At 37.0% G+C, this 20,058-nt stretch overlaps 1 protein-coding gene across 1 annotated transcript in view; it reads right to left on the bottom strand.

Moving 5' to 3' along the window:
- Positions 1–20,058, bottom strand: part of PDSS2 (decaprenyl diphosphate synthase subunit 2) — a 116,070-nt gene that overhangs the window by 38,317 nt on the left and 57,695 nt on the right. The window contains exon 3 of the mRNA XM_018077940.2: positions 3,885–4,083. Coding sequence (XP_017933429.2) covers positions 3,885–4,083 — 199 coding nt within the window. The remainder of the gene's footprint in view (positions 1–3,884; positions 4,084–20,058) is intronic.

Genomic DNA, 20,058 nt, shown 5'->3' with positions numbered 1-20,058 from the left:
CAAAACTGGTCATAATTACATCTTTTAAGCATTCTCTCTATAGTTTCATACGACAACTAATGATTCAGGTGTGCTAGGAAGTACCAGTTTTAACGCTGCAACAGACTTCTGCCAATTTATCTATTATAAACCCTGAAAAAGCACATTATTTGATAATACCATGGTCACTATGCACACATCACTGGTAAAATGCCTGTATTGCACATCTGGCTGACAGGTGACAAAAATGTCAATTAATATTTGTTACTTTTGCTATGTTTGCATCTGAAAGCCAGTCTAAAAATATTGCAAGAAGTGAAGGTTACTCAAGCAGAAATCAAAGACAAAACTAACACTTTTTGCTACCAGAGCCAAAGAAGGTCTTTCATTCAAAAAATTTGCTCTAAGCAGCTTCATCCCCATATCCTTGGCTAGGCAAAGCAAGATAACAAATGTTAAGATATATTACCTTCAGATGGCAACAAAGAACCAACTGTTAGACATATCATTTTACACTTCTTAATAATTTATTCACACATTTATTTAAAACTGCTTATGTTCACATATCCCACAAGATAGCTGGGAGGTACCCTATTTTGTTAGGCAAACATAATTTACTCTTCCATCACTCCCACTACATGTTTACAATGACTTTCACAAATATCTTATCATGATCCTAGTATCAGAACCCTGCAACCTCAAAATGAGAAGGCCTACCAAAATAACCTTGTCATCCCATATAAACACACCCCAATTCAACAAATCATCACACTACCACACATTATGGCATTGTTAAGTAGCAAAACACAGACAAGCCTTTCCTTGACAAAGGCTCCCCCTTCCACTCCTGATATACCCCCTACTAAAACATCCCAACCCAATTCATCTTTAGGCTCAATTCTGTTCTAAAATCCATGGATTAGCAATATTCAATCTACTACAGGATGCAGTTCTGAAGTAAGGTTTTATCCACATAATTTTCAATAACATAATTTATCACCACAATCCACAGACCAAGAAGAGCCACCATCCAAATGTTAGTTTATATAAGGTAACCAAAAAGTTATCATGAATGTACAAAAGAATTGTAGATACATGTGACCTGATCAGTCTAATGCTTTGCAGCTGTAAGGTTTTTGAAGAAATTACTGTTCATTTTCAAAAGTTTTTATTATCTGAATAAATGTAGAACTTTGCCATGATTACAAAAGCATAGTATGCAGATGTATCTGCCCATCAATACTTTAAGCCTCAGCTGACACCAACTTTGTATTCATAATTAATGTATCATAACTTCACAAAGTAGAAAATAACAATGCTTTCCTCTGAATTGTTATGTATCCAAAAGAAAAAGATAAATAAGAATTTATCTTACAGGAGGCTTCCTAACTCACATTTCAAGAAATCTAGAGTCCTTGTACCTCAGAGATTAAAAAATATAAAGGCCAAAAGACCACCCCAAACCCTTCTTTTGCATAACTTTAGCAAAGATATGAGAGGTATGGGCACTAGTTTAAAAGAAAACCCCCAAACCCACAAACATTGAGCCTTGATTCTTGTTAATATCATTACAGTTATATTTCACAACTGTAGCAAGAAGAGGAAAATTACTACGAATTAACAACAACAATTCCTATATTTAATGTTATTTAAAAATCAAAGTGTTACCTAAGGCAATTACCTTGCAGCCTTTTAATATCTACAGGGAAAAGCCTAAGGGAAAATAATTGACTTTGCTAATTTTACCCTTGGCAATTATAAAATAGCTCTGCATTTCATTACGACTACAGAATTTCATGTCTAATTGTCAGCCCCGAGAGAAGCACAGAGATAAATGCATCATACACAAGCTCAGACGAGTTTAACAGCACAATAAAATTATCTTGGTAGCAGTGAGTTCAGTTAATGTTAAAACCCATTTTAATTTAAATTCTGGTCTATGCATGTCTATGGAGGTTATAGCACACCATGGTCACTGCCATGTACGATACGATGCTGCTCATTTCATTAGCCAATTTGCTAAATGCCAGCAAAAAAAGCAGTACTGTGATTTTTACCTTTTACATCACAGAACACAAAACATTATGAAGGAAAGAAGTCACAGTTATTTCACACTGCTAAAAAACAGATGCCAGATTCGAAAATTCATCATTTACAAAAGAATAAATACAGTATGTTTAAATCATTGCACCTGTCAAGAGATTTCTATAGCTTGTACTTCAATTTTTCTTACTTTGCTAGTAGGGTTAGACACATGAAAAAGAATCATTTACTAAGTCAATCAGTTTCCATAATGGGATCCCACTTATCGTATGTAGAAGCTACGAAAGTATTTAGATGTCAGAAAAATGAAAAAAAGTGCTAAAATGTTTTGGCAGAATTTTCCAACATGCAGTATAATGACTGCTTTTAAAAAAAAAATTATTTCTTGTGCTTCATTTCACTGTAGGCTTGCTTCCTGGTAAGTCTTCAGGGATAATACATTCCTGCAGCAGTACTCACTGATGTACTAAATGCAAAGTAATAGGTGTTATGTTTTATAAAAGTTTCCTCTTATGTTGAAACAAAAAATTGATGTAGGGTTAAATCCTTTGGTCTCTCTTGACAATCTTACAAAGTACTAAAAAAAATGAATTTATACAAATCAATAATAATTAGTAAAATCAACTGCACCCCTTTTTGGTTATGGTACGCACTATTTAAAACTATTTTTTTTAGTTCTTACTACCAGTTGTCACCATAATGGCTTAACCCACTATTCCAGTAGACTGACATCTAATTTTCTGTCTCTTCTCTTGACTCTCAGCTCTGTGTTAGAAAACGACACCACTTCTGAGAGAAACTGTCACACTCATGATCAAAGGAGTGCAGAAATACTCAACTACCACCATGAGGAGACTTAGCATAAGAATCTAAAAAAAACAGATTCCTTAAACTCATGATTACAACTATGCTGATTATTGACAGTTGCACAGGACAAACATTTATTTTACATTATGATATGGCAGCAATCTTCAAATGTATAAAAAGTACCTCTGCAAAAAAGTACTGTTTCCTGTTTCTACCGGAATGGCACACAAAAGTCTTCAACCATGCATGTTAGTCTAGCCACATTAGACTGGTACAGGGATGCCCAGGATTCTCTCCACCATGGGAGGTTTTAAGAACAAGCTAGACAAATGCATGTCAAGAATGCTTTGGAGTAGCTGATCATACCTGGCAAAAAGAAGAACTGACTAGAGAGATGATCTCTTAATGTCTCCATCAGTCTCATTTTCTAAGATAATACATATATACAATTTGTTTCTCATTAAAAACATCTCCCTGTAAAGTTTCAAACAGTTTGTATGAGCAACTGGATTGCAGCTGTCCTGTAGAAGCCAGTACATATATAGCAATAGGGTAGTCCAATATGCAGGGACATCCAAATGCCTAACAAAGTAATTTTATTAAGAGCAAAAAGTCACCTGAGACACAGCAATAAGGCCTTTTCCCCCAAGAATTCTCTAAGACAGCAAACCTTTCACAAAGCACAAGGTAAAAGAAAATAACAGACCAAACATGTCTTCAGCTGGCAGTTTGCCAGTGGCATTGTAGCCTGACATGTCATAAAGATGCCACTGCATGTATCTTCAATTCACCCAAGTAACCACTCACCCATTACTACAGTGCTTCAGAATGTGTACTAAAGATATCACCACAGTAATTCCATAGGAGAGCGGTAAACATGCTCACAGCAGCAGCAGCCTGTCAGTACATCCACAGCGATATTGTAAGTATGCTGATTTTTAAATGATGCTCCATACATACATACAAAACTGCTGATTTTTTGGAAGGGCCTCTCTTTCAAAAGATTCACTCATAGTTAGTTACTTGCTCTGGCAGTAAAATCTTTTTCTTTTTACCTTGGTGTTCTGCAACTGCGCAAGGCTCGTGCAAGCATTTGCTAGGAGAAAATCTCCACTCAAAACAGCCATTTTATTTCCAAACTGCATATCCTTCAGTGGGCCGTCACAGGACTTGAGCTCACCAATGTTTACTATACCACGATGCACCAGAAAAGCAGTGTGGATCAGCTCCGTAATCTCAGCCAGACTTCTTTGACTGAAAGAAAGAAAGAAAAAGGACAATTATTTTGATGCTATGAATAGAGATTCTTAAAAAAAATGGACAACCAGCCATATGTACTAAACAGATATTTTATGAATTATTGTGTAGCTCTTCTATGTACTGCTAGAAGCCACAACTGGGAGGTGTTAAGCATAGAGAACTGTCACTAAGTACTTCCAGGTAAGCAGCTACCCTTTGTTTGAATTCTAAAGCAAAATAATCCATACAGTCCTCATGGTGCTTTCTTCTTTTGTTTTGTCTACCAGAAGCTTGAGGGACACTGACATGAAGAAAATGCCAAGCAGAAAGTACTGATGGGAAGGAACAAAGGATGTATCAGCAGGGGAACTGCAAGCAAGCCAATATGAACACCATAAGAATGCTGCAGTCAATGACTGCTCAAATTAGCGTTTAATTAATAATAGGATACCTTGCAGTTCAATACGACCAAGGGGGAAGAGTGCAGGCAGAAGAAAAACAGTTGAACGTTTTAGAACTGTGTACTAATGATTTTTCACTGATTGTTTCAGTCAAAAGCAGCTAAAGCAACTGTCCAGCAAATCCCTGTGAGAGGTTTTCCACAGAGCTTATTCCATAGAGGCTTGCCCTCTATTTTGATTTTTTTGGAAAAGACAGAGTCATTAGCACAGCCCTCTCCTCCCACAGTCCAACCCTGTAGCCCCAGACAGTTAGTGACTGTCACTCCAAGGAGCCCAGAGATGTGACCTTAGCTCAGAACTACAATGAGGTGTTGAACTGACATAACCAAGCAGGGACAAGGAGAGAGGGGAACAGAGCCATGCACTGGAGCATCCTTTTAACACTGCAAACCTAGATACACACGGGACCCCCCCCCCTTATGAAATCTGCAGCATATTCACATCTTTTCTGACTCAAGCAGTTCCCTTTATGCCATGGAGACTTCACATATGAGCAAAACCACAATCCAGGCCCTCAACTAAACAGATGACTAAAGGCAGTTCCAAATAATTACAACATAGAACAAAGGCATGTTATGCTTCCTGTGCTTATTCAAAAGTGGCCTAGCGCTGATTCACTGAGTAACCAAACTGCTCCTAACCTTCACATATGCATATACCTGCTGATACACGCTCAGGTTAGATTCTGCCTCAGTACTAACATAATACTGAGTAAATTATTTCTCTTTCCTCTGGACAGTGCAGATGTGTTGCAACTGCCCCACACCATATTAATCTAAAGTAACCTTCTGCCCCAGATATATGTGACCTGTGAAGAGCCCCAGCAGCAACTGTTTCAGGCCAGCGATCTGTGCCAATTAGCAAGAGAGAAGAGCCAGGAGAGTCACATGGCCTGGGCAGGCATGCAAAACGCAGATGAGCTTGGGGGAGAGGATAAATAGAGGTTCCCGATGTATTTTGTCATGCACAAAAAAACTAAGCTGTTTTCAAAGCTGCCTGTATAATTCACAATTTTTGGCTCCACGGAAAGAAAAAGAATCCAAAAACCAAACAGCTAGCCATTCTCCATGTAGACAATAAAACCGAAGGTTGATGCTGCTTTTCAAAGAGGTGAGGGAGAAACTCACATAACCCAGCTGCAGTATTGTAATCACACTTGCCTCAGCTCTAACAAAGGGTTAATAAAATTTCAAGCTCCAAGAAAATGACTAACAAGACATCCTGATGCTCCTGCTGTCATTGTCGGGGCAGCCCTTGGAGGATATGTCCATATCAATTCGGTTTATCAGATGGACAGCTGATCAACATTAAACAGACTTGCTCTGGGCAGATTGAGCCGAGCTACCTGTTACGAATAGCAATGAGAGCCCTCTGCTCCCTGCTGCCGAGCTCTGCCATTTCCGACTGCCGTAGATCCCAGGACATATGGGGATCCCTAGTGACGAGCACATAAAGCTGCAGCTAACTCAAGCGACGGCTCATTTCCCCCAGCTGAAAGCAGGCATTAATATCCTGAGGAGACCAGGCCTGCCTCTGTGACCCCCAACTATTGAAGCAAAACAACGACTGTCCTATTTCTTCGTTTAATAAGCTTTTAATGAAGGAAATAAAAATCCCCTCTTTGACTTCGGCATCGCTCTTCATGAAAAGGTTACACAAATACATCACCGTCATGCTTTCCAAATGCTCAGGATCTGGATGTTTTCATTTCTTTTTATATAATTCGTTTGTTCTCCAAGAGGTATTCATATTATTTATGCTAACAAGAACCATATTACACAAATAATCTGTGCCTAATTCTGATCTTACAAACTGCTCTTCCACCCTCTCTCCCTAGCAAACTAAAAATACAAGAATCAAAGCTATTGCAGAAATCCCAGGCAATGTATTTCTGAATGCTTTTTGTGATAATTTCCATAACACCCAGGCAGAATAAGAAGTCAATGGGGCTGCTGTGGATACAGGAGGATCCCTGACACAACTTTGTAAAGGCCAGTATCCAAAAAATAAACACCGCTATTACGAAGTTGCTATTGAATGGGTAAAGCAATACTATATACAGCTTTCTCGATCCAGAGTACAATTCAGTGACTAAATAATTTCATATTTGAAAGCAGCCAATCCTAAAATACAAAAAAAATAATGTTTATGCAATGCTGGACTTAGAAACAGGGCGATGAGATTACAAACTCTGACTGCTTCCATCCTGTTCCCACTCCAGAGCCCACATTCACACAAGAAGTGGCTGCCACAAGAATTACCTACATAGCAAAGGAGGACTGACAAAATAGTCAACATTTTTAAACACACAAAATTCCTAAATGGAAGCAGGTTAAGAATCAGGAAAACTTTTTCACCAAATGCTAACACACTTCCACGCCTTTCACCTCTGAAGCAAGAAGGCCCTGCAAACCACCACCAAATGCCCCAGAGACTCCACTTTCAGGCATCAAGTTTCAAGAGATGATACTATTTTGAGCTCCACACACGACTTAACCTGCTTTTCTTTCTCCCCCTTTCAAAAATCAACCAACATGCAGAAATACACAAAGAAATGGTTGTTCCAAAGAGAATGGTACCTGGGGGACCTTACTAAGAAATTTTGATGGGTCACAGTCTGGCTATCATGGTTTAACACATGCTTCTGACTCCTTGTTCCTGCATTTTCAGTACCAGCGTACCTAATCTAAAGCTCTGTTAAATGCTTGCTGTAAAGTATCCCTTATATTATGGGCTCCTCAAGCTGTAAATGGCATTCTGGAAAGACAAAGGAAAAACTAACTCCACAAGTAATGAAAAAACCCTTCAGCAAGGTCCTCTGAAGCTATATTGACTGTAGGACTGTGAAACACCAGCTTGCAGGAAAACACTAGAAAAACAAAAATTAAGTTATATGAACAATTAGATCCTGCAACAAAAAAAACAAGTGCGATTTCTATTCCCTCTCTTTGCTCCCACCCCACAATGAAAGCACATAGATCACTGACATTTAAGTATATTTTGGTGAACTTTGATAAAGTTCTGAGCAGACTTTAAGAAATCTTTTATATTGGCCCACATAAACTAATGCAGTAGCTGCAACAACCTGCTACTGTGACACCAAAGTAAGGAATATAGGTTTTGTAGAAACCTCACATTCATACAACACCACACCTAGAGAGAAAAATAAAGAACTAATGGAGAAACTTTGTAAATATGCTTCTATCTCAAAAAAAAATGCATTTCACAGTTTTGTTCTGGATTAAAATTTCCAATCTGTGGGCCTTGCAGTCTGCCTCATCACAGTATCACTGTAATGGTCTTATAGTGATGAACATCTCATGCAGAATTCACACAAATGTCAAAGCCTACAAAAAATGTATGCAGGATAAAGGGGATTGGCAAAATAGTGAAACAAAATTCTGTGGCAACAAAATAGGTTTTGATTGTAAATTTCCTATGTAACTTCTAAAAATTTTGCAGTGTTTCTTCCTGGCATCCTGAATACGTTCTTTGTTGTTTGCATTACCTTTAAAGACCTGCGGCTATGAAACACTAACCAGTACAATCTCTGCAAGAGTTCTTATAAGTGACTTCAATTCCTAATTTCAGGTCCTACTCTAAAAAGAAATAATAGCATTTTGTAAAATGTGATAAAACAGAAATATTAAATAGTGCATTTGTATTGCTGTAAACGAAAGAGAACTTCAGCTTAAATACTCCTCTGAAATATTTGTGATGGAAATTCAAGTTCTCAGTAACATCAAGAAAACTTGAGTCAGTTTACCTTTCATTATCAGCCAACTGTCAGAACTACACTGGGCCTCTCAAAGGATGACAGGTTACACAAAGAAGCATTTAATAATTAAAAATGTTATTACTAGGCATAATATTTCAGAGAAATGGGTCAAAGACTTAAATTAGCCACTAAAAACCACATTCAAAAATTTTTGAAGTAACTGCAATGAACAAAGATAATGGAACTGATAGATCAAAAATTCTTTAAGAACTTTTATCATCAAACCTTTGAATTAAAGTGACTAACAGTACACACCCAAGATTTGAACGTTTTCTTTGTGATTGTCAATTCAATAGTTTCTCTTCAATACACAAAGGATTAATTCGGATGAAAAGCCTTACATTTGGGATTTAAAAAAAAAATAAAATTAAAACTACCAACATCCATTCCATTTCAGTGACAAGTATAATAATCTCCATATACACACCTATGAATCTGAAAAAAAAGAAATAGTTCTTTAGTAGAAATTACATATGAAAACACATTAACTAAAGAATTAAAGTAATAATCTCAGGTACTAACAATGTATTTGGGCAGAACTCCCTGTCCAATTTTACTTGTTTTTTTTAAAAATTAACAGAACAAAAAATTTTATAAAGACAAGAAGGTGCACACACTACATTCAATTTGATCTTGTATGTTCTGGATACTATCTGGTGCTGCACCAAGATAGCCCACTTAGTTACAGAGCAAGAAAGGGCAGTGACTTTTACAATTCTTTTTCCCATTCACCTCTCAAAGTCTATGCCATGGTTACTAAACCACGATTAGAGGAACAGTGTATAGTGAGTAACAAATAGCATCGTGGTGATGGAAAGTCTCATTCTCATCTTGTGTGTATAGTCTCTTCTATAAGAAATTAAAGGGTAGGGGGGAATGTTTAGCCAGTCAACATATGTGGCAGGTGCTGTGGTTTCACTAACAGGAAAAATCTTCAGTTTAAAGCAGCAGACTTAAGCAGAGCACCAAATATTCATTGTATTACCATGACTCATATATCTGTAGTCCAGCAGAAAACATCTACCCACTGTTATCCCTTAACAAGGTCAGAGACCAAGACTTCTCTGCTTTCTTCTATCTTGGTCACTTAAGCTATTGTTAGGGGTGCCTTTCACCTGAGGGATAAATGAAGTTGAAAGATATCAGTTCTACGAAATTTATTCAGTATGTTGTTTAACTGCATTCCTAACAGCCAGTTTGTTTTTAAACTGGTTATATATCTTACCTCTTTCATATCCTTCTCTTCCTAGCATCACAAAGTTTTTGAAGTAAAACTTTTACTAATATTCCTTCACGTTTTCCTTCTTTATTTTGGAAAGATCTTACATTTTCATTCTGAATCTCACACACCACTGATTATTGCTCAGGTTCTTTTCACTGTAATTTGTCTTAGTAAGATCTTCCCTCAGCCCATTACAGGTTTTGAAAATGTTTTCTGATTTTTAGTGGGCAGACATTCACTTCAACTGGAAAGCCAGTTTTCCTATGCATTGTGGGTGGTTGGCAGCAGAGGGAGAACAGCCCTTGAGGTCAGGGTCCTGTTCCTTTCTTTAATGCAGGAATTAGGAAGAAGGGTTTTTGCAGGTCTTGACTTCAGTGTTAAGTCTACCACGGAACAATCACTGAAGTCAAGACCTGCAAAAACCCTTCTGTTAATCAACCTGTATCAGTTTCCAACTAGTGCCACTGATGTGCCAAGACATCACAGTGTAGCCAGGAGTCCTTGAGCCTGGGAGCCAGCTGCCTACACTAGACTGCAAGCAATCCATATTTGCATCATCACCCCCAGCAAAACAAAGCCCTAACTGGTGAACTTGTGTCTGAAGGCTCTGTGTGGCTTACTCCTATAATCAGCATCAGTGGTCAAAGCATAGGGATCACAACCTACAGCACAGTTTTCTTGGGCTGGATGGCATCATCACAGCAATTCCCTTTCCAAATTGCACAGCCTAAAAGAAAAGTATTCCCAGCCTAGAAGCAAAAGCATCAATTATGGGAACCAGGTGAGAGAATCTAGACAAAGACCTGGTAAGACTCACTATCTCAAGTTCAGTTTAAAAAGAAAAAGTGTTAATCAGAAAAGTCAGAAGAATAATACCACCAGAATCACTAAGTCAAGCTGATGCTTTCCAGAGGCAGGCATGTAGGCTGGGACCAATAAAGAAGGGAATATGAAGAAGAAACCTGCTTAGTAGGAAATATCTAGCCACTTTAAGGTCCAGAAACCAATGACAATGCAGCTGTGTAAACAGATGAGGAGCAGGTGGGCTGGGCTGACAAGGTAAGAATCCAGATACACTCGATGTAAAGACAAATCTTGTTGTGTTTGTCCTTTGCATCCTTCTTGCTATTAAAGTCCTTTCTGCATGGAACAGGTATTAAAAGAACATTGGCACTGCTCAAACTTGAGATGTGGTGGCAGGTCTAGGTATGTTTTTTAATCCCCACTGACCAGAATATGAGAAACTTAAATAGCTTTGTATCTTACTTTAGTTACTACAGATTTCATAAGCACTAGAACTGTTAAAAAGGGAGATATCAATTACCTTTCCTTTTCTTAGAGACCTTTCCTACATTGCTAGAGAAGAAAGAGATTCTAGACATGAGCCAGTACTTACATAAGTTTTCTTAAAAACAAAATGGCTTTACAGTTTAGGTTTTATGGCTTTTTTACTTTTTAAAGGAGAGTTGGTTAGCTTGACCTAATAATTTTCTCTTTACATATTCATGTTAATACTCTTTGCTTTTTCCATTGGTTTGATTAGTTAGGTTATCTGGAAAAAGATTTCTTTGATTACTTGAACACTGATGCCAAAAATAAATCATAAAATTTAGAGCTACTAATTTATAAGCATATTGTCAAATTTATAAAATCACATATCATAATCTCATTTTAAAATCACTGGTTATCCCTATGGGAATGTTCATATTTCAAAAATCATGTAAAGCTGTCAAATGTTATATTGTGTTTTTATAAGGCAATTATCAAGATTTAAACTTTTAATAAAAGGCAAGTTGAAATTCCAGTTGGTATCTGCTATAGACTATATTAACAGCTATGTAGACCATGTCAAATATTACATAAAATAATAACAAGAGCTAAGATGTTTACTTCTTTAAATATCTACTTTCCTCATTTTGTAAATAATGATGCAGGTATTCAGAGTGTTCAGTATGCTTATGCAATAATGTATATTGGCAATATAATGTATTGACACTAGCTCAAATTTCTAACAGGAATTTTGCTTGCTCAAGAAATGTTGCATTCAACTTGAATTCTCTACATTAAAAATTCAATTTGCTACAAAGAGTTCATATCACAACTAAAAGTATAGGTAAAAGTGAACATGAGCTCAATACATTTGTTACATGAAAACAATATAATCCAAACCAGTATAAAAACATTCCTTACAAATATGACAGATAATATTGAGAAGCATATAATATTACACATGAGCAATATTTTCACTGATAAAACAAGCTGAATCAGTCAGATAAATTAAACAGAAAAATGTGAAAACTTTTTGGAAACTCCTCAAGAGTATTTTTTTTTCATATTTTGCTATGTGACCAAAAAGCCAAAAATCCTCAGTTAAAAAGACTAATCTGATTAAAAACAAAACAAAAAGCTAAAAGATCGTGGCTTAGACAAAGCCAAACCAGCTACAGTTCCTTCTCTATCTAGCTTAGACAAACTGGAAAACTGAGAGCAACAAATACAAACCAGAGAAACTAGTCAAGGAAGAAAAATGATAAAGGACTGGATGAGAAAACGCAAAGGTGGACTGGGAGCTGAGCAAAGACAATTTTAAAAGGATATACTAAAAACACCTCAAAGCCAAGAACTTTAGGAACTGCATTGGTCCATTAGGCAAGGTTGGGCAGAAACACAACCACATAAAAGCAAGGGATTTTAGAAAACCTGCTATATTTTTAAGGAATGTATTAACACAAGCAGGTATTTATATCTCCTAGCCCAACAGTGAATAATGCTCATGAACAGCAGCAGCGGGTAAGATTTTACAGTTAGTAGGTACAGAGAACTTGCACTCAGGAGAGAAGGTAACTGAAAAGGAATGACACAGCTGATAAACAGCAAAGAGAATTACTCATCCTCAATACAAAGTCAACTGAACTGGTTCAATATGCTTTACTCAAGTAAAAATATGCAATGCAAAAAAAGATCAATCAAAAGATCTCAAAGCAGACCATACACATACAGGACAAGGGACTCTTTCAAGAAGAAAACACCCAAAGTTTGGAAAAGGGTGGAGTGAGGGTGAAGGAACAGATCATCCCAGATAATCAGTTAAGATACAAAATGTGACTGTATTCAAACAGACCAGTAGGATCCACTGATGATTTAAGGGAAGAATACTAGCAAAACTAGTGTTTTGATCAACCCTGAGTTTCTGATACCAGTAAAAATTATTACTTGGAAACTTCATTCAGGAAGAATTTGGGAAAGGAGAAAAAAGTTGAGAAGAGTCATACTAACAGTCAAAGAATAGAAAATAGACAAAGTGAGAAACCAAAGCTATTTAATGCAAGGAGAAGGCTGATATTCAATCAGTACGTTTGGTCACAGCAATTTAAAGAATCTTTAAGTATCTACACAAGAGAAAACAAATTCAAGATAATACGCTGATCATCAAGCAAACATAAATTAAGATCCAGTAGCCTGAACATAAGCAAATCCAGAAGAGAATAAAGTGAAGGCACTTTCCAAAATCTATTACAAAGAGCAATGATCTTTGACTCTCCATCAACAGCACAATTGAAGGTAACACCTGATGATATCCCATTGCACAAGCGTTAAAGCTGATTAAAGTTGGGGAAATCCTATGTTTTGTAGTGCAAACATTCTGACTGTCAGAATGATGTCTCAGTTATTCATGTATTAATGAATCATAAAACCAAGGAAAGGAAACTTTTTGGAAAATAAACAACAGATAACTTAGATTTGGTAGCAGATAATGCTGGTCCCTGCATCTGAAACTTATTATTGGCCAGAAGGCCATTTTCTTTTAAATAGGTATGAATACTTTCAGTCACCTTCTTCAGGAGAAACATCAGAACCAGAACCTTACAGTTTCCCCCCATTCCCAGCACAGAAGCATACAAAGCAAACAGCAGGCTGGGAACCCTTCCATTACCACAGGTATATTAATTCCATCTTACAGCACATAGAAAATATATATTTCAACATTTTTTTTGCAGCAAGTTCTGCGAGAGGAAATTACCTACATTCAAGATTCATGTCTGTCTTCATATATTTAGGTATCCACACTGGTAATGCAATGTATTTGGCGCAGTACTAACCTGGGAATACATACAAGTATTCCCACAAAGAACAGGACATAAAGAAAAACAGAGACCATCTACAGAATAATTTTATGGATATAAGGGTGTGTATTTTACCTAAGTATACATATTTTCTTTAATTACAGTTTTCCATATAACCATTAGGGGGTTCTAGCCATGCAAGTCACATTTATTAAAGGCAGCATGTCAAATAAGAGTTGACAATTACAGGCTATATCAATACACATTATGCCAGATGGTAATGAGCCGCACACAAAGGGCCAGCCATCCAAAATAATCACACCATTTTCCATAGAAATGTTGAAGAGGTTATGGTTTATTACACAGTGCTCATTAGATATACAGTGGCAGCATTAGCAATTTTTCCTTCATTTGTGTCTCATTTAAGACTCTGCCCCCACAAGCCCATTCCAATTAGTACACAAGGTTAAAACCATTATGGTCAGTGGGAAAAAAAAATTAAGTTGTATTTTTATTTTACAGTAATGGTAGATCAAAGGTCCCTTGAATCTATTATTCTCTCAACTATTATCTAACACAGGATACTAAAAAGAACTGTCATTTGCCATGAAGGAAGATAGATATTTTTAATAGAGTTATTAATTAAGTAATATTGAGTTTGCTCAAAGTGAAAACAACAATTAGGTTGTGACACAAAGTGAAAAAAGTCATAAAACTAAAAGTTGAAGCTGAACTTTTAGCCTTGGATTTAAACTTTCTCATCTGCTTTTCAATCTGCTGCTTTAACAGCATGGAAATATTTAAGTGTCTGAAAGGCAACTAATTCTTCACAGCAGGTGGAAAAACAGTTGTTTCAAACAACTAGAGTGCCATCTCTGAGGAAACACCTATAAGATGATTTAAAGTACCTTTCTACCCAGCTGCATACACTGACTTCCAGTTAGAAAATTGCTGTTGGAGACATTTATTTTCCTGTCTTTTTGTGTTTATAGATGGTCTGTGGGTGAAAAGATGTAACCAGGCAAATGTGAAAATTTGTCAGCACAAGCAAGGACATGTTTATCGCTTATAAAGATGCCAATGTCCCCCCAAACTCCAAGTGACAGCCAGCATTTGGAAGTCATAAAACTGTAAGAGAGAGGAAGAACTTGAGTACTGGATGTGCCTCCTGACAGCATGATTGCAGAGAACCGATTTTCAGTCCAAGTTCTTCTTTTGAAGCATGCAGTGCACCACTTGGAAATCTGGGTCTCACATCAGAGAGCCAAAGGGCTCTCAAGGCCAGGGCATCCTTACACCTCCTTCCTCGGCCACTCCTGCTGAGTTATTCTGCCGTTACACAAAATGTTGAATTATTCATTCAGCCAGATGGCAAAAGAGTGAAAAAAGTCCATCTCCAGGAGATTATAGGAGAGAAAGGTGGGACACCTGGACTCCAGATCCTGCTTCACAAAGTTACTGGGAGAGAAACAACATTACAGTCTTGGGCATTCCTGACCTAGGTGTCCTATATCCCCCTGCAAAGAGGATTTATCTGAAAATTCAGACTGAGGAGTACTAGGGATTTGCATCCTACAAAATTCTTGAGGAAGCCAAAGTTGGACTTCCTGCATCCTCAGTGAATGCTTAGTCAGTGGCTAAAGAACACAGACCATTGTTAACAGCATATCTCCAGTTTGGTAATCCACTTAGAAAATTTTCTAGTTAAAAAAAACAACAAATACTACTGTGTTTTGCAATTGGTTGAAAGATAAAAAAACATGTTTTATTTAAGAAAAATGCTTACAAAATTAAAAAGAATTCCATTAATTCCAGGCAACGCCAGTCTATGACAACTGAACAGGTACTCTGATAATGAAATACAGTAAACAGTTTTCTATCAACAACAATATTTTGCATCAAGTTCATCCTGCCCTTTTTACAGTTCATTTTATTACTGACAAAACGACTTCCCCCAACAAGGTGACACTTTTGCAAGCATACACCAGCAAATATGAAAATATTGTGCAATGTGAAACAAACCCAAGTCCCTGATTCATTATTTAATCCAAAGGGCATCAGGCTAATTTAAAGGTCTAAGTAGAAAATAGCAAATATCATGCATTAGTTTTAAATAGTTATTTCAATGCTAAGTTTCCAGACAGTTCACAGTAAGTTTAAATTGTGTAATGTTAATTCAAAAATTAAAACGAATAACCAGCTCCAAGAAAGCTGATCACAAGCAAGCCCACCTCTGCATAACTACCACAGGTCTAGAAACAACAAAACAACTACTGTTGCCTTAAAACAGCAGTACTACATTTTTAATAACTAAAGGTTATTAAATAAGGCATTTGAAATTGATGGAGTGGAAGAAGAGCAAGCCAAAAGAAGAGTTTACAATGGAGCTAGTATAAAGGTCCTCTTTTTGGCTTACTGAAGTGAGTGAGTTACAGGTATTGCAAACAAGAGTCAAAAAAAGACAAGAGAGAAGGTAATCAAAAGCTTTGGCAACAGTTGCTGTAGCATGGCCTTGGAAAAAAATGCGATGGTAGGATACATCATACAAGCAAGACAGTAAAACCCAGAACTGCATAAGGTATGTGGACCAGAAACCTCAAAAGATGAGGTATGAACTAAAGGATTAATTTGTTGATTGGATGCCTTTGCTATCACCAAAGCAGAAACCAAAAGGAACATGATAATGGAGAAAATCACATGTTTTGTTACAGGAATGACAGAGATTCCTTCCCATATGATGGCAGCATATGTCAGCCAGACTGCTCGTGGGCACCACCCAGGATGCCCATCCATGCAGGACTACTCAGATTTCCTCTGTAGGCCCTCAACAATATGTACCATCCAATTACATCTCACGCATCTATTCCATAACAAATTTCACATCATGGTTTAAAAATAGTTCTGACTATTCTACATTTTATTTAACCAAAATATTTAAATGCTTGCATTAAAACTAACTGCAAGGTTATGAAGGGAAACAAAAAGTCTCACTTGCACGTAAATGGAAGAAACAGGCTACTAACAATTAGTTTTATGACCATACTTCCTCTTACCTTTTATTAGTTGTTTCTCAGCCCTCCAAGACTCTGAAGCATGGTTATCATTTTATTTGTAATGACTATGGGAGACATTTTGATCCAACATAACAGAAATTCCCATTCCTGTGTACTGTCAGCTATGCTGAGACCACCAGCTTGACTTATTACTTCAAATTTTCCTCTGAAATATCTCTGAAGAATTTGTCTGTAATTGTATTCAATGTAGCTGAAAGATAAGGTGCAGTAACCTTGACATTAAATCTCTAGTACTAATGACACCTGAAATACAAGGAATCTTTTTATGTGAAAGCAAAGAAGGTAACCTTTTTTATGCAGTGAAGAATGAACACTTGATAAATGAGCAGTCCTGTTAAGGGAATAGATTGTTCATATGTCTAATGGCACAGGAAAAAGGCATTAAAAAATAAAATGTGAATCACTGGAATGCAGTGTCCCAGATAGAGTTTATAAATATATAAATATATTTATTTTTAATCTTTTTTAAATCAGGCTTACATAAAAATACTGTATATTCTGAAATACCCATAAATATCCAAGATACAGAGGGGAAAAAAGTTTTCAAAACATATACTGCTTGCACAACCACAGATACCTCGTACTATCAAGGAAACCTGTCCTATTCTGAACAGCTGTAATGGCATTTCTGCTATTAAAAGTATGGTTATCACAGGTGCTCTCCTCTCCTCTCTGAAGTTTCCATGTTCCAAACTGGATAGGGACGTTAATAGCATATATTAAAATGGTTTATTATAGGAATGCTTTTGCTTTTCACAAAGCAGAAGTACGCAGCAGATGGATATTGCCTGCCGTGTACAAGGAAGGAGACTAATAGCTAAAGGGAGACAGCAGCCTTCTCAGAGACCTTGGCCCTTACACCAGGTGTGTTGACAGAATCGCCAGCAGGGAAAGGATAATAAACCTTTTGGAGCAAGGCAAAGACTGCTGCTTCTGGGACCATATCAGCATAGTAACAAGCATTTGGTGCTGTTGAGGTCTGCAAAGTTTTATCATTATTATTCATATATATTTTATGCAAAATACCGTGTGATTTTGAGAAAAATGTGTCTTTTGATTAAAAAAATGACTTACTATTATACCATTGGCACAATTTCCATCTATTTTTACCTTATTAACAGCAGTTCTATAAGGTATCTGAAAATCTCATGCTTTCATTTTTTGGTTCTTTCATCCCAGAATGATTCAATCTACACACTTTAATATGGGATAAAATGACATCAAGCAATTCAAGCAACATTAACCCCAAGTGAGTGATGATAGAGACAGCTATATGCTAATAAGCCACCTTCAAGAACAAACTTTATTTCTGCAGAATTCCTACCTGAGTCCACAAAATAGGATCCTTTTTTGACTACAGTTACTACTGGAGCTTTGCTAAAAATTTAATTTGCCAACTGGAACAGCATAAGAATTTAGCTGAACCTTTTGTACTGTTTTGTTGCATGAATATCAAAAGCCAGAATGAAATTTCAGCTATAAGAGACTGAAGTAAGCTTTGTAAGTTTCTGAAGTAACTTTCAGAACACTGTCTTGGTGAAACATAACAATTACGAGAAAGAAATCAGAAATACTATACAGTATAAAATAAAATTTTGTTATATTTCTTCCCTTTCCAGCAACAATAGATGCATAATTTATTTGGCTGCATTTTTTTACACAAAAATGTACACAAATTTGGTCAAGTCTTTGAAAAAATTAAAATCTACAACTGCAAGTACTTAAATGGACTTTAAGAGCTGAGCAATCAAGCTCCCAAAATCTCACATGTACCAAACATGCTCCATAGTCATGCTGGCAGTGCTGATCAGAAGTTTTCAATTGCTGCAAACTCTAGAACAAAATCATCATCTTTTTAATTTATCTTTTGACTGCATTAAGTACCTTCTCAAATACAACACAGTTAGAATACATACTGTATTCATATTCTTACAATCTTTATCCCTAATTCTCCAACTCCTTATTCCTCTTCTCAAATCACTAATCACCGTCATCGTACATACTTCTAGTAACTTAAACTCAAAATGCAACCATTATCTCCAAATCTGGATTTGCTAGTCTTGCAAGCCATCCATACCTAAAACCATTTATTAACTTAAGTAACAATTTAACTTTCCTCTTAATCTAATAGCCAAAGAAGAACATAATTAGGACTAATATTCTCCATTCCAATGTACTGAAATGCCCTCTCATACCCATTGAAAATGCTTCTGCGAAGATGATTCATGTTTATTAATGAGTCATTTCCATTAGGTTAATTCTAGCTATTGTTCCTTAGTAATTTGTCTTGTACTCATCATCATCATCATGGCTGGGCTTCGCAAACGAAGATTTGGGAAAGGCTCTACCCACGTTTCTCACAAGTGCGCTGATAGCTAATAAGGCCAATACAAGATAGACACAAGATAGATTGCAAAAGGCACAGCAGAAAGACTCCTTAGGTGGTAAATTCTGCAAGGCATGATTCTTTCTGCATTGTCTTTTCTCCTCAAGAGTGATCCTGCATGTGTTCTCAAAGGAAGCAGCAGCGTTACAGATGGTGTGTCTCCAGGCCTCCCAATTGGAGGCCAGAGTAGACCAGTTATGTTGGTCAATATGGCCAAGGCTGAGATGTTGCTTCAGGGAGTCCTTGTATCTTCTCTTCGGGGCTCCTCTCTTGCGGCAGCCGATGGTAAGTTCACCATAGAGCAGGATCTTAGGGAGGCGGTGGTCCTTCATCCTGGAGACGTGTCCTGCCCATCGCAGCTGTGTTCTCAGCAACATGGCCTCAGTACTTGTGACTGCTGCCTGTTCTAGAACAGACATATTGGTCACATAATCTGACCAGTGGATGTTTAGGATTGTACGGAGGCAGCGTTGATGGAAGCATTCTAGGAGACACAGGTGGTGGCGGCAGATGACCCATGATTTGGAACCATATAAGAGAGTAGTCTTACACTTGCACTACTGAATCAAATAAAAATCCCGCTTTGCTTGAGAAGATCTACCATAAGACATCAGCATACACTTGATTTCACAGTCATTGTCCACTTAAAAGGGAGTCAGTCCAAAGATTTGTTTCTCCCAGCCAAACTGTCGCCTCCAAGAAAATCCAGTTTCTTAGGTCAGGAATTTTAGATTATTTTCCAGAATTCCACTGAGTCCTTTCTCCCCACCTTCAAAAAAAACTCAACAAACAAACCAACACACCACCACTACACAAAAGCTTCTCTTGCCTCTCTTCCTTTTTTCATGCCAAATTTTTTACTACCTTTATCAATCCTGGCTATAACACTACAGCAAGTGGTAACTTCTCTCTCTTTGCTTGTATTTTCCTTATCTCTGTGTACTCACACACCCACCTTTATACTGGAATATATTACAAATAACCAAGTTTCTCTGTCCAGCAACA

This window comes from Manacus vitellinus, unplaced genomic scaffold, assembly GCF_001715985.3.
Source record: "Manacus vitellinus isolate BGI_N305 unplaced genomic scaffold, ASM171598v3 scaffold_4_pilon, whole genome shotgun sequence".
NCBI classification, from domain to species: Eukaryota; Metazoa; Chordata; class Aves; order Passeriformes; family Pipridae; genus Manacus; species Manacus vitellinus.
This window is presented reverse-complemented; position numbering and strand designations above follow the sequence as displayed.